This window comes from Antrostomus carolinensis, unplaced genomic scaffold, assembly GCF_000700745.2.
Source record: "Antrostomus carolinensis isolate BGI_N321 unplaced genomic scaffold, ASM70074v2 scaffold23546, whole genome shotgun sequence".
Taxonomy (NCBI): Eukaryota; Metazoa; Chordata; class Aves; order Caprimulgiformes; family Caprimulgidae; genus Antrostomus; species Antrostomus carolinensis.
The window spans coordinates 1-14794 of record NW_010322845.1 but is presented as its reverse complement, the minus strand read 5'-3'; the positions used below and the strand labels follow the sequence as shown (position 1 = coordinate 14794).

At 41.0% G+C, this 14794-nt stretch overlaps 1 protein-coding gene across 1 annotated transcript in view; it reads right to left on the bottom strand.

Moving 5' to 3' along the window:
* The window catches only part of RGL1 (ral guanine nucleotide dissociation stimulator like 1), a gene marked incomplete at both ends in the record, with an annotated part of 24910 nt that extends 19368 nt beyond the window's left edge, over window positions 1-5542 (bottom strand). Inside the window, 3 exon segments of the mRNA XM_029085562.1 lie at window positions 993-1208; window positions 1936-2060; window positions 5358-5542. Of these exon segments, the coding sequence (XP_028941395.1) occupies window positions 993-1208; window positions 1936-2060; window positions 5358-5542 (526 nt within the window).
* Between the last annotated feature and the right edge of the window lie 9252 nt (window positions 5543-14794).

Genomic DNA, 14794 nt, shown 5'->3' with positions numbered 1-14794 from the left:
TAACCCCCCCCCCTTCCCATTTCGAGCCATTTCCCCTTCTTCTGTCATTAACTGTCCTTATGAAAAGTCCTTCCCCAGCCTTCCTGTAGCCCCTTCAGGTACTGGGAGGCCACTAGAAGGTCTCCCCGGAGCCTTCTCTTCTCCAGGCTGAACAGCCCCAACTCTCTCAGCCTGTCCTCACGGCAGAGCTGCTCCAGCCCTCGGATCATCCTGGTGGCCCTTCTCTGGACTTGTTCTAACTGGTCCCTGTCTTTCTTGTGCTGGGGGCTCCAAAACTGGACACAGTGCTCCAGGTGGGGTCTTACGAGAGCAGAGTAGAGGGGGAGAATCCCCTCCCTCAACCTGCTGGCCACATACATATAAAGACATGTATGAAAACACAAACACAGTTCTGCTGTCTTCCACCATATCTGATTTCAACTCTCATGGTGTCTGTAGATGCAGGAAAGGGAGCATGATCCTCACTGACCAAACATGATCAGCTCAAGGCAGGTGAGCCCAAAGCTTATTCTGACTGTGCCTGCTGCCTGCACCACCACCAGTCCTACTCCAAACTTTCCTCTGAAAACAAGTCTAACCTTTGGATGATATCAACCATGGCTTCACTTCTTTCACTGACATGAGCACTATTTTCTTCCTAGGGAAGTGAGCTGGTTGAATTCATACCTATCTTACCATCAATGTTACGTTATCAAGTATATTGCACTGCCCATCTGCAAGACACAGTATCTACTTCACCCATTAATTAGCACTCCCAACTCTGTGAAGAGACAAGCACCAACCCCATTTTCATGGTGGGGAAGGAACTAAGGAGAGGAAAGGCAATATTCATCTGCTATTACAAAGAAAATCAGTCCAAAATAGAAAGAATGAGAGCTAAGATGTCCGCTGGCCTGGGACCAACGCATACAACCCCTGTCTCCCCTCCCAACTCCCTCACCCCAAGGCACCCGCGCAAGGAACATTAAACAGTCTAGAATTAAATGCTTTACGTGTGCAATATGAATCCACTTCTCAACGATCTTGGCTCTTTGCTGTGTTTTCATTTCTCTGTTCTCCAGGATAGTGCTGATAACACATCTGGTAACTGCATTGAACTGGGAGATGGTGGCTCTGATGGTAGGAGCCAGGTGCTTGTTTTCTTTCTTATCCCGTTGAGACCAGATGGATCCCAAGCAGTGGTAAGGCACAACTTTCTTGAAGAGTTCCTAGAGTGAAATAGAGGTGTACAAGTCAGCAGGATTCTCCTAAATCTCTGTTGCCCAGAAGAAGAAACGCACGTCACAGAATCACAGAATTGCCTAGATGGGAAAAGACCTTTGGGATCTAAATCTAATATGGTATTAAAAGGTAAATATTTGGTTTATCTTAGTTTAAAATATACACTTTGGCATATTCTTTATAGGCTTGATGCCCTAAAAGAACTGTCAGCTAAATAGACCTAGGAAAATGAGACACCTTTATATCAGTTGCAGTACCAAGGGGAAAAAAAAAATATATATATAATGATATTTTGAAGGAGACTGATACAGACAAACCAAATCAGAGCACTACAGTTAAGAGTACTTATACATCTTTAGGTCTGGTAGCAACATAGTCAAAATGTGCTATTTCTCAGGTGTCAAATATTAAACTTTGCAAAAAAGGTTACACAGCATATATTTGCACTTTAAAAAAAAAAAAACCAACCCAAACAACCCCCCACCCCCCAAAAAAAAAAACCCCACAACAAAATCAACAACCCACAACCTTCAGAACGACAGAAGGAAAAAGTGCTATGAACGAAGCAAGTTTGGATAACCAAGCAGAGCTGTGTTCTGTGTCCCAACAGACCTGTTCTGGAGCACTATATTTATAATTATATAACTTTAAAAAAATTTAGAAGCCCAGCACACTTTCCCCTAGCATTTCAAGTAGTACGTATGCTCTACATACTGCATCCATGTATGTCAACTGTTCTGCCACAAGGTCTTCTTGGAAAAAAGAGAAATCTTCTAGATTGCTGTTCTCTAGTTCCTCTTCATCACATGGGTTACAGGTGGGATTGTTAAGGAATCCATCTGTCCAGGACAGAAAACATGACTTATTAAATTTATACAGCTAACAATAAGTAAACTTACAACAAGTAAATTTATACATCTAAGCAGATGTTTATTTTAAAATATCACAGTGAGTATTACAGCACAATGCCCAAAGGTTCCTGCCCGATGTAATGGTCCTACTGCTGCATATTTTAGTGAGAAAGATGATGAACAGAAGATTAAATTGACAAAGAAAAGGTGGAAGAACAAGAAATAAGAGTTAGAGAGAACTGAGCTGTTCAGGGTCTCTTAGCTGAGAGGTGGTTTAACCCATCTTAACCCATCCCAACAAAATTCCCTTATTAACATTGCAGAATTTTGTTAATCTACTTTCCAGTATTTATGTATTAATAAATGCTGGAGAAAAAAAAAAATATCAAACTGCAAAGGGCCAAGATTGCAGTTATATCCCAAAAATATTGCATTAGTAATGCTCTTCTAGCCAGATTTCATCTCCCATGTGTGGAAATAAAAGGAGATACTGTATTTTCTTGGCACCATTTGTGCTTTCACCGAGCTATATGGACTATATTGAAGAGGGTTTATTCCAGCATTCCTCACCTTCCCTCTCTGGGAATTTTTTCCCAGAAAAGGGAATACCATGAGCACCTACAGCATTCTGCTGCTTCTAAATTTGCACTGAGCAGCAGTGAAGAGGTGAGAGAGGAGAGCTGTCCTCATCAAGGGACCCAATCCAGCATGGAAGTGATTTCACAGATGTTACCATGTCACCTTTTGGCTCCCACAGGGTTGGGAACAAAGCCACATTAAAACACAAAGAAATATGCCCTTGTTTCCCATGGTAGAGAAAGTCAAACAGAAAATCCTTGAAAATAAATCCTCTTCCTAATCCCTTTTACTGTAAGGCGACAGTAACTCCAAAAGAAGGGAGAAAAAAAAAAAAAAATCAAATGGGACTTGTTGAAGACTAACAAGGAAAGTACTGAGTTCACCACTAGTGAGATTTCATTACCAAAAACAAGCAGTGCATTTCAGAGTACGTTGTGCAACACTTCATATCCTATTAAAGCACAGCAGACATTAAAGCAACAACAGCAGGTAAAGTGATACTTCATCATAATTTTCCAAAATACTTTGGTTTGCCTTTCTTCATTAATTAGCCAAACCTGCTCATCAGTGTAAACTGCTACAGTTTCGATGTAACAAATTCTAACTACAGATTTCCATCCGTACATTCCAATTGCACAATTTATTGACAGAGCTGAACGCGATAAACGGAGACCTCTGTTCCAGCATTATTTTTCTGGGGCTGTTTTGTAACAATACACACAATTAAATGGACTTCTGTTGAACTGTTACAAGAGTCACATTTTTGTCTCTCTCTATGTAACTCCTCATTTTCCTTTCAGCTCTTGAAAGTCAACTGGAAATCCTTATCACCGAGTTGCAATCCTTCTCAAAACCAAGCACCCTTCAAATCAGGTCCTGGAGTGCAAGTCAAGATTTTCCTTTTCTTTCTTTTTTTTAATGCCTTTTTCTCCTTTCTCTCTCACCTCCATAAATGTGTAACCAGTTTTCTCCCTACTCCCTAACAAGCTGGAATCCTCTTGTACTCAAGTATCTCATCATTTTCAAATCACTCTGATCCATTTAGTCCTCTCAAAGCCCAACTGCCCTCTTGACTTCAGTGAGAGCAACCACGCGCCCCTTCTGAATTTGCAGAATTCTCTGACTCACCCCTCACTTTGAATTGCTCAAGCTGCAAGAACTGAGGCCAGGAACAGTTTTTATTATCTATCTATCTGGTGCTACAATCTAATCTACTGGCCTGGCTGATGGCAGCACTGAATGGAGGTCTGATTACACCAATCACACTGTAGGATTAGGACCAAAAATTGTAAATTCATGGCACAATGGGAATGCTTTAGAACAATAATTATCAGCAAGTCTTGACTGCAGACAACACATTAAGAGTTTTGAAAGAAATCTTTGAATTGAGCAAAGATGGAGCTCTGATGAAGTAACTGACAACTCTCAAACTTTTCTCTGCAGACTCCACAGGTTAATTGCATTCTCCTCTTATTTTATTCTATTAACAGCCTCTATTCTACCACAATTTGGAAAATGTTTTCAAATTGACCACCTGTTATAACTCAGAAAAGAACCTTTTCAGCTGTTACTTGAGGAAACAAATGCAGAAGCAGTGCTACTGGGAACTTCTTCTCACTTTGAACAACAGAGGAACCCAAATATAGCTCTGGTGAGCCTCCTCTGTTTGACCTGTGGGAACCAAACCCAGGAAAGGACATCAATAGGCACATATTAGCAATCCTGCTCGTTTACCTGCGTTCAGTAAGGAAAACGCCCGGGCTCTGTGCAGTTCTCCTTTTTATGTGTGTGTTAATGACCGAGTTAATTTGGCATTTCACAGTATTATGCATTGACATGGTATTTCTGGAACATCCGGCAGACATGATTTTTTTTTATGGGATGAAATGGGTTGTTTTGTTGGGTTTTTTTTCCCTGTCATTTCCTTTCTCCTTTATGACACAAATTCCTCCCTCTCACCCCTCTACCAAAGCTGGAAGTTGATTCTAGTTCTCATTCACATACTACGTGAGCTGCTATGATTTTTTCAGCTTATGCCACAGGAAGCTTTCAGACCAGGATAAGGGTATGTGTCAGGCCTGACGCTGCACACAGCATATTTGTGTTACTACAGTTCACTATTGTTTCAGTAGATTGTGACCCCCAATAACGTAAGTTTTTCCTCTGTCCTTGGATACCAGCAGCCGGCCACTCAAATAGGAAAAAACAGCCACAGACACTTCCTTTGACATGATGGTAACTAGGAAGAAAAGCTTCATGACAACACGGCTTGTGACTCAAGCTGTATTTTGTGGCAGCTCTGCATTTTGCTTTTTGTTGGTCTGAGCTTTTCTTGGGGAAAGGGGGTTGAAATGAGAAGACCAGCTAAAGAGCAGCTGTGTGTTTTAACTCAATGACATGGGAAGTGCGCTGACAATTAACTGCTTAGCTGCTGCAGCAATCTCAAAGCTTTGGCTAAAATTAGGGAAGTGCTGGATTTCTCAGTCCATCCAAGAATAAACAGGCATAGGCACCTACACTGTAAGACTATTTCATCCCACACAGCTTCATACAGAGATTTTTTTTTTAAGAAACAAGAGAAAAGGCACTGATGAGCCTCACCGTATTGTCAATTAACACGAGAGTTGATGAAATGTACTCCACATAAATCCTTGTGGTACCATACAGTCTAGGAGAACAGGAAGACAGGAGGGAAAGGTAACTTACCTTTGTTTTCCAATTCTTGGTTCTGGAACTGCTCGAGGAGGTTCTGAGCCCTCCTCTCTGGGTCTGAGCCAGGTATATTCATCTTCAGGTAATCCAGCAACTTCAGCAAACATGGGTACTCAGGTGGCTCTTTGAAATCCTCAGAGCACTGATCAAGCCAGGCTCGTAAGATTGATGCTATTGCACTAAGAGCAAATACAGAAAGAACACATGGGTTGCAGACAGCATGTATTGATGCAATCGTGTGTATCTGCATCTAATACAACAATAAAAACACCGAGACGTTCATACCCCACGTGAAGGCAGAGTGAAGACATTTTGAGCAAGGAATTTAATTTGTTCTTTTTAGGCATGGAATCTTATTAAGATATCACTCAGGTTTTGTCAGGGACTTCAGTCACCAAACCTCTCTAACCATAGGTATCTGGTTAGAGACCAGATGCGTCAGCTCCAAGAGCATCTGTGCTCTATGTCCTGGACAACCAGGAATTTGGCTTTTAAAGTTCAAATCCTCAAATCCTATGATTCTATGAAAACACAGCTGTAGTGGCTCCGGGTATGTCATGTTAATAGCTGCAAAATGGAAAGGGACAAGCATGCCAATTTATGAGATCATGAGAGGAGTTCAAATATGATCATAGATTTCCCATGTAGACAACGAGGAACCCAAAAGCCAACCTAGAAAGCTCTCATATCAGAGCTGTGTACAAATCCTGGCACATTTGCTCTGCGAGTAGGGAAACCAGAGCAATATCTGATTAACTCAGCTGCTCAGCGGCACTCAAAATAAACCAATAGTTAAGAAGGGTAAAGATAGTTTCTCCCACTCTCCTTGTCTCATCTGAACCATATTGGGTTTTCCTCAAAACTCAATTAACTTTTAATCCCATTTTACAAGTCCTATCCATTTTAATCTGTTGTTCCTTCTGTTTCTTTCTCTGATACTGCGGCAATTTTGGATTTCTAATTACAGTATTTGGAAATCTGTCAGTAATACTGTTTGGTTAGGCTTGCTGACAGGAGAAAAAACTGCAATTAGGATTTTAGAGCTACAAAAAGTATTTACAACCAAAAATTAATATGCAAACACCATCTGGATTTCAGGTTCCATTGCAAACATGGAACACAGATCGCTGCGCTTGGAAAACTCTTTGCGTTTATAAAATGTTTTGGACCGAATTTTCACGACTCTGCTCAGACAGGCTTCCATTATACAGGTGACAAGTAAGGTCTTCATGGTTTAGGTCAGTGGTGGCCAAACTTTTTATATGGAGCTTCAGGACCATTTTTCTCAGTCAGGACAGACATCACACAACAGCCAGAGCTCCACCACCACCGCTGTGGTGAAGCCAACAGCACCAGCCCAGCTCCACAACCCAAGGGCCAAGAAAGGCCACAAGGAGAGATGCCCACAGCGATGCTCCCATGCTCTTGCTTCGGTGTCCCCTCTCCTCACGTTTTCAATTGTCCCCTCTAGCCCTGCACATATGCAGAACACTGTGTCACAGCAGTGCTTGCAGTCCCAAGTACCACTCTATGTCCACAGTATTTTCATTTCTTTTCCATCACAAGCCGGGGAATGCTGTGCCTCACCATATCCTAATCATGTATTTCCTGCTGCTCTGTGCTCCTTTTCCCCACCCACATCACAAACTCACCATCATCCCTAGTGGCTCCACCACCAAAAGCTAGGTTGGGTATTATTTTCTTATGAGCATTTACCAGTTCAGCAATGATTTGGAAGAAGGAGCCTCTCCACAGGATAAGTTCTTGTACTAATATTTTTCACACACTCTTTATACTAAGCTCAGTTTCCAGAGGCTTGGTTGATGGCCACTTTCAAAAGCTGAAGAATAAACAGATTTTAAGACAGACCCAGTCTCCCAGAACAGGGTGAAGAGTTCACAGCCGTTACAGACACTGATTTTTGCCAGCAAAATCATTTCAGTCAAGAGGGGAAATAGGAAAGAGAAAAAAGGTACACGGTGCCTTACTGACCTCCTATCGCCTGACTGTTTAATTGGTGTGTCGGGGGGGGAAGCTTTCTGAAAACGGGCTGGAGAATTGCCCGTATCTTGCAGTAGCCTTACATTTGCTGCCCTTGAGAAGAAACTCCCTGTACTCAACAGACCCAGAGACAGATAGGAACAGGAGCCTTCCAAGATCTCAGACAGGAATGAAACATCACAGACTACATTTTTCATGAGTTGATTATGAGCTATAAATTTTTCCTTTCCTGCCTATAAGAAAAAAAAAAACTTCTGAATGCTTAACTCTTGTCCTGCCAACCACAGACTCTGGGCTCTGGTCAGCAATGCTTTCAAGTTTCACTCCTTCCATAAAGTCTTCTCATTTCTGAACCAGCTTTGCTTGAAGCCTATCTCTGAAGGTTTCAGTTTCCAAAATTTATCTACTGTTAAGTGGAAGGAACATATCTGATTCTGTCATTTACAAACTGGGAACACAGAACTGCTCATCCACTCACATTTGCCCATGAGCTACCACAAAATGTGACGAGTCTAACATCTCTGCTAAGCTGAGCTGGCGGGGCATAGGGGAGGTGGAAAATGAGGCCTTCATATCACATAGCCACAAGTGATTCAATAGGTTACATGGAAATTCTGCGTAGCCTTTTCTCAACTGGGAAGACAGCTATAACACTGGTCCTGAAGAGGTCTGCGTAGGAATTAAAGAGATCATTTCTTGCCAGAAAGGCAAAAGCAGTGTTTTCTTTCCCACCACAATTATTTCTTAAGAATAAGCAGAAGAGAATCTCAACAATTAAAGAGAATGAGAACCTCAGTTGCAAAAAGAGACTAAATGACTGATTTCTTATTAAATTAGACAAGAACATGCACAAAACTGTCTGTAATTTGCCAAATGCATACTTAAGACCATCAATGGAATCATCCCTTACAGAGGGCTGTTCCTTCTCTTCCACTTCCCATGCAGTAGCTTTCAGGCTTGCTCACACGGATTAAATGAAACCAGCTGCATTTTCTCAGTTTTGCTTGTTGAATTCCAACATGGGCAGTTAAATCTCAGCTCTGACTCAGGGGTAAATGCAGGCAAACTGCAAGCAAAGGTTGATATAAGGGTAGCTTCTCACACCCAGTCCATTTATAAATAATGCACTGATGACTTCCAGCAAATGATCTGCTCTTCTTTTGATTTGGGAAGAAGTGGTTGAATAGCATACAGGGGGGCTTTTGTTGGAACACATGTAAAGTCACTAAGGGAGTAGCTCTGCTAGTTGTTCTTTGTGTTAATGGAGATGCCAATCATTATTTTTCTTTGCTCTTCTAATTATTCTTTTCTGTTTGGTTCTGGTTGTTTTCATAACTCTCCCACTCTTCCATTGCTTATACTGCCCTGCGTTTGACTCCGCTTCTCATGTAACCACATTGGTTTCTGCTGTTGTTTTAGCTTAATTGGCTTTACTGGAATGAATGCTGATTGTTGCTCTCCCAAATGCATCTTAACTGCTTCCCACCATGGATTTCCCAGGCAGCAAAAATTTCCAGCCAATTTTCTTCCATTTGTCTCACATTCCTTTGGTGTCTGTTCTCCTGGAGTACAAGGTTTCAGGACCAGTTTTATTTCTGCAGTACTGTGACTGCACATTGTTTTCCAGCAGGAACTGTTAACTTCAGTAGGAAACAAATTATAAAGTTTTCTATCAGGGAGGTCTAAATGCACAAGAAGCCACGGGACAATGTTTGTTTATTACTGTGAGAAACTCCAAATGTTGCAGTATTATTTTGAAGGTCTCAGTATTTGCTATTTTAATGCAGAAGAGGAGGGATAAACATGCAAGACATGCCACGTGGTAACTGAATAGTTCCTTAATTTTCTTTGAGCTGTTTTACCCAGTGGAATGAAACAAAGATATTTCAGTTGAGCTCCGAGTTGCTTTGTCTGCGGTTTTCAATCGCGCCACATTCCAAGTTTTAGTAACAAATAAATTCCACATTTTGATAATAAAACAGATGCAACAAGGAGCTGACATTCAAGACAACAAAAAAAGCCCCAAATATTTTGATTCATTTCTGTGGCCTGTCATTCATCTGAGGGAGAGCACCACCAATCTACTCCAAATCAGCAAAGCAAAAGTAGTAGCAAAAGGAAACCACAACCTTATACTCCAAGAGGAGGCTTGAAAGGACTTTTACTGTTACTCAAGTTCATTTAGGATTTAAAAGCCTCAGGACTCAGCTGTGGTGGTGCTTGGGACTGCAGAAGAGAAGAGTTTGAGGGCTTAAAGCTATTTATTTTTTGTACCACATAAACTGTTCCTGCTTCTCATTCAGCTGGTCCAACTCCAGTAAGAATCTTCCCTTTTACAGCACTGGGGATGGTGAGTATACAATGGAGCCAGGAAAAAAACCCAAAGATAATTAAAATCCCCATTGAAAGCACATATTGCAACCAGAGACCAGTTTTCCAGTTCTACCACATTCTCTTTAGTATCCTTGAGAAATATCACCTAAACTGGGATCTATAACAGCTCTTAAACTTCCTTTGGTTTCATCAGGAGAGATGTAAATGAACAGATCAGAACGCGGCTCACTGCTTGCGGCACAGCATTTCCTTTTCAGCACCTTTGCCCTGGCTGTGGAGGCTCTTAGTAGCTACAAACACAAGAGTTATTTCTACATACAGGGGGATACTCCCATTTTACCCTCTCCCCATTATATTTACCAACATGTCTAAAGGGTATCTTTAATTAAAATGTACCAATGTTAAACCTCTGGAAAGCAAACAGACAAAAAATTATGGTCCAAGTCCATGGGCCAATACAGCAACGTTCTCTGCCTCTTGAAAAACCTCTCCCACAGGTAATTTCAGGTTTGTACTACTATATTTTTAAGCAAGGTCTTCAAGTAAATAGATTCAGTTAACATTAAACTAGCCTTCCCTGAACACAAACATTGCAGGCAAGCCTGTACTGCCAGCCTGGATATTTTTGTGTGTGCTGAACAGGAATGAATCACTTCTGGGAACTTCACCAACAGAAATCTTTAAAACTCACGACAACAAGCTCAGCACCTTTTAACCATGAAGTGTGATGTGCTGCATCAGCTGTCCAGGTCCCACAAGCCCAGCAAGTCACCTCAGTGACATGGCCTCAGCACAGTTTCAGACCCTCACATTGCCCAGAGGCATCTCAATATCCATCTCAATGAAGCGATTGACTTCCAGAAAGTACAAACAGCTATGGTATTTTATATTTTGAAGGCTTTATGGTTGTTTCTCTGTCCTCAACCATCTCCAGCCAGGTCTTTAATGCCTGTCTTCTGGGAAAGAAGTATTCTGCTCCCTTAATACATCACCTCTTTAAATTCATGGAGTCTGTGGTTTGGGTGTAGTTATCTGCCAGCAGCGGATTGCCCAGAGATCAAAATTAACACCATCTTGCAGTAGGAGGAGGGAACCAGGGCACAAGTGATTTCACAGATCATTCTGGATAGAAAACTCAACCTTTTAATAGTGAGTTAAAAGTTAACTGAGGAACTCTCCTGCTCTGAATAGAGATCACAGCGATCAGGCCATATCACCAAAAGCATTGTTTCTGATTATCTCGTAGGCAACACACGCAGCCATTTCAGGAGGAGTGGAGTCCCCAAACAGCATTAGTTGCTTGGTTTGCCCATCCCCTCCCAGAATATGTAAAGGTGGTTGAGATCTCTTGGATGTGGTTATCTCATTTAAGTTCCCCATGCCTCCTGGCTGTTAAGGTGTGTAGAGTCTTCACATCAGACACGAACAAGAGAAAGTATTTCTTTCTGAGCAATTTCTTTTTGCTCTACTTTCTTTCCTCATTTGCTTTTTGTCAGGTGATGTGTGCCAAACCACACATTTGAACTGTACGACCTCACTTAAAAACAAAAACATAATTGAATTATAGAACCAAAAAACCAAAAACATAATTGAATTATAGAACCAATTCTCTACAGTTCATGTAACATGTACTATCATATGGACCTCTCTCTCTTGACGCTACTCATCATGACGATAATTTTTATTTGTGTTTAATGTATGTCTGGTTTTATTCTGAACTGTCACATCTCTTGGTGTGTTAGATTTGCTCTTTTCTTTATGAAAGGCAACAGAAGTCCTAAGCTTAAAGACATGCAGTGAACACAGAGACCTCCAATGACAACCTAACTGAGATAGGGAGGTAACACTGTCACACCTCGACACAAAAACATGCAGAACAGGGAAACAGCACCAGGCAGTCTTGTTTATATGATGCAAGGAAGAGCAAAAAGAATTGCTTATAGGAGGAGATAGAGGGTCAAGTAAGTTACTCCTTACAACTCTCTTATCAGACAATTAAGAGGCATGGCATCATATTTCTGGAAACACAGGCTGAAGTCCATCTAACTCAGATATTTGACTGGAATATCTGACCTTTTCTGGACTTTATTCTTCTGTTACTTGCGATCACAAACGTTCTGACTGGCTGAAAGTAGGGAGAACTGTGGAAGGCAAGCTACTGAACATGAAAAGCTAAGGTGGGTCCTGATACTAAAGAGAGAGTCATGCATGACAGGTTTTTTAAACTCACAAAACTTTTGTTCAGAGTTTACTCATAACTCTAAAGTCCAAACTGTCTGTGTATTTTTAAAATTACAAAATTACAGTACCTTTGTTTAAACTGTGTATTACCAAATACAGTTTTAAAGAAAAGGGTAATAATAATAAGAAGCCTGAAAGACATTTTGTATTAGATGTAACTAAGTTAGATCCCTGTTGAAAAACAGTAATTTTTTTGACCACTCCAGCAGCCCAAAAATGATAGGAATGATGCTTAAGTGAACAGGAGAAAATCCCCTTTGCAGAATGAACCCTTAGAAGGCATGTTTCCGAACATAGCTGAAGTGATCTTGGGTCAGTAACAACTATATGTCACTGCAACGCGTGTGAGAAGGAACTGCTGGCTCAGACCCAGAATCTGGAAACACAAGGATAGGTTTAGAGCTCCCACAAGTCTCTCAAATGAGGCTGTGCCACAAGTGTGCTCAAGCCCTAGCATAGGACTTGCAGGTTTTGAGCTACACGAACATTTGGTGAAATACTAAAATAATAATAATAATAATTTTTAAAACGTACATCAGATATTTTCCTTCTCAAAATATATCATGACTCTATGCTACAGGTCCAAAAAGCACAGAGAATTTCAACATAGAGAGCAGTAACTGTGGGCTTACATTACATCATGTATGACATTAATATTCCTCCTGTACGTACCCTAAGATTTTACAAAACCCCTTCTCTTCCTTACAGTTCCATGAGATATTTAAAGAGCCATAAATTATTCTCCTGCACTTGTTTTTAACTTCTGTAGCCTTTTCTTGTGTCAAACCAGTGGAAATGCTTTAAATTGCATCCCTGTTTCTAATGCCCCAAATGGATTTTTAAAGGGTTTGAACTGTCACAACAGGAGTCTGACGAATGCAGAAGATCTCTGGCCACAGACCACGGGCTTCCCCACGAGATATTTTTCCTCTGAGAAATACAGAGTTAATGGTAAGAAATAATATGGCTCTACTGCTTCTTCCTCTTCTTTCTCCAAGTCATATAAAACTCAGAGCCCAATGATATCATGTTTCTGTTCTATGAGAAAAGAGGGCAAATGCAATTATATTGGAATTATCCGAGACAAGAGAAAACCTGAACTACGAGATCTACGTGTTTCACAACAGGATTATGAAGCCAACCTCTTTTCTAGATACCATTAATCATATCTAAGAGACAAGTAGCCAGAGCAACTGAGAGCAATGGAAATTTTTAAGGCAGGAAAGTGAATTCACATTTATACAGGATCCATTAAAAGACATATACCTGACAAATGACTTTGTTGACAACTTCATTGTTGAGCTATAAATAAGTAGTTAGGTAACAGGCATCAAATTCAGAAATTAAAGGTATCTGATGAGGGCCACAGGATCAAAATTAGCTGTGCCAACTGTATTAATGAAAATGATGTCAGATAAACTCATCAGAGGTGGTGCTACCACAGGAACAGGACCACAGACTCCATCCGTTTGTCAGTCCCTGGCTGGGCAAAGGCTTTACATGATGATTACATGCCAAGAGGGAAGAGAGCACTGATGCAGCAGGAAGCAACTAGGCAGGGGGTACGTTGTAAACTATGTGTATGTCAGTAGGAAAACAATTCAGTTTAAAAAAACTAAATAAAACAAATAGCAAGCATGCTCCTACTAAATGCTATTTCACTTGCACACTCACCTCCAAGCTTCACAAAAAACTGCTGCATTTTGCCCAAAGCCTGAGTGATATGAACATCAAGATTACTTTCACCCCTTTTCTCTCCATCTAATAATCAAGCTCCTTTGGGTCCATGAGAAGGCAGTTGGGGGATTAACCCTGACATGATTTATACTGGTGAAGTTATCTTCCTCATCCCAAATATAAACCCTTAATCTATTTTGCAGGAAGGGTTTATATTGGTTTATGAGCTGCTTTAGCTCATATTTTATAGCTGGACAGACTGAGATAGGAGAAGGTCAAATGGTCTGTCCAAAGCTGGAAGAAACCTTAGAGCTTATTTTGGATGGCAGTGTGGGAACCTGCTGGCTGCCCTCTTATTGCCTCTACCCACTACATAATACTGCCTTCTTGGTGCTCGTGACCAAGTTTTAACTACTAGCTGTTCTTTAATGAGTTCTCATGGCAAAGTGGGAGAAAAACATTGATGACTGTTACACCAGGCAGGAGAACTGAGCTCCCATGTCGAGTCTCATGGGGCAAGAGGAACAGCCCAAGTCTGTCCTTGCTAAGTGCTAAAAAAAAAAAAGATAAAAAAATAACAAGCGATAACATTTTGTTTCTAATTAAAGCCTTTGAGAAGCCTGTATCATTTACAGACATTAATTAAGCTCTACATTTCTCCTGCAGTCAAGCAAGCATAATTCATTGTGTTTTCAGAGACAGCTATTGAAATGTTCACAGTCAAGGAGCTCTTACCAGTTTCTCTCTGGTGGTTAAACAAACCAGTTTCCGGATGGAGGACAAAAGGCAAAGCGACCCCGCTGTCTAACCACTCCACCCAGACAATGGAGGACAGGAAGGTGTTCAGTGTGTTAATGGCACATTTCTGGACTGGTGATATTTGAAGCATTTTAAGCCAGACTCAAACCCCCCCCATCCCAACACACAGGCCATCAGAATAACAAGGATGTCAGCAGTGGGAAGGCCAGGCCCAATATTGTAGAATAGAATGTGAATTTAATCAACAATCTGCCTGAATCTCAGGAATGAGAAAATACTGCAGCGTATTTCTCAGTCTTGGTTGGACTGGTATCTCATGATAGAAGAATTCAACATTTTTCTTCCATCTCAAAACAAAAGGAAACTAAAGGCAGATTCTTCAATTACACCTTGAGAAATCAGTGCACTGATAAAAAAAA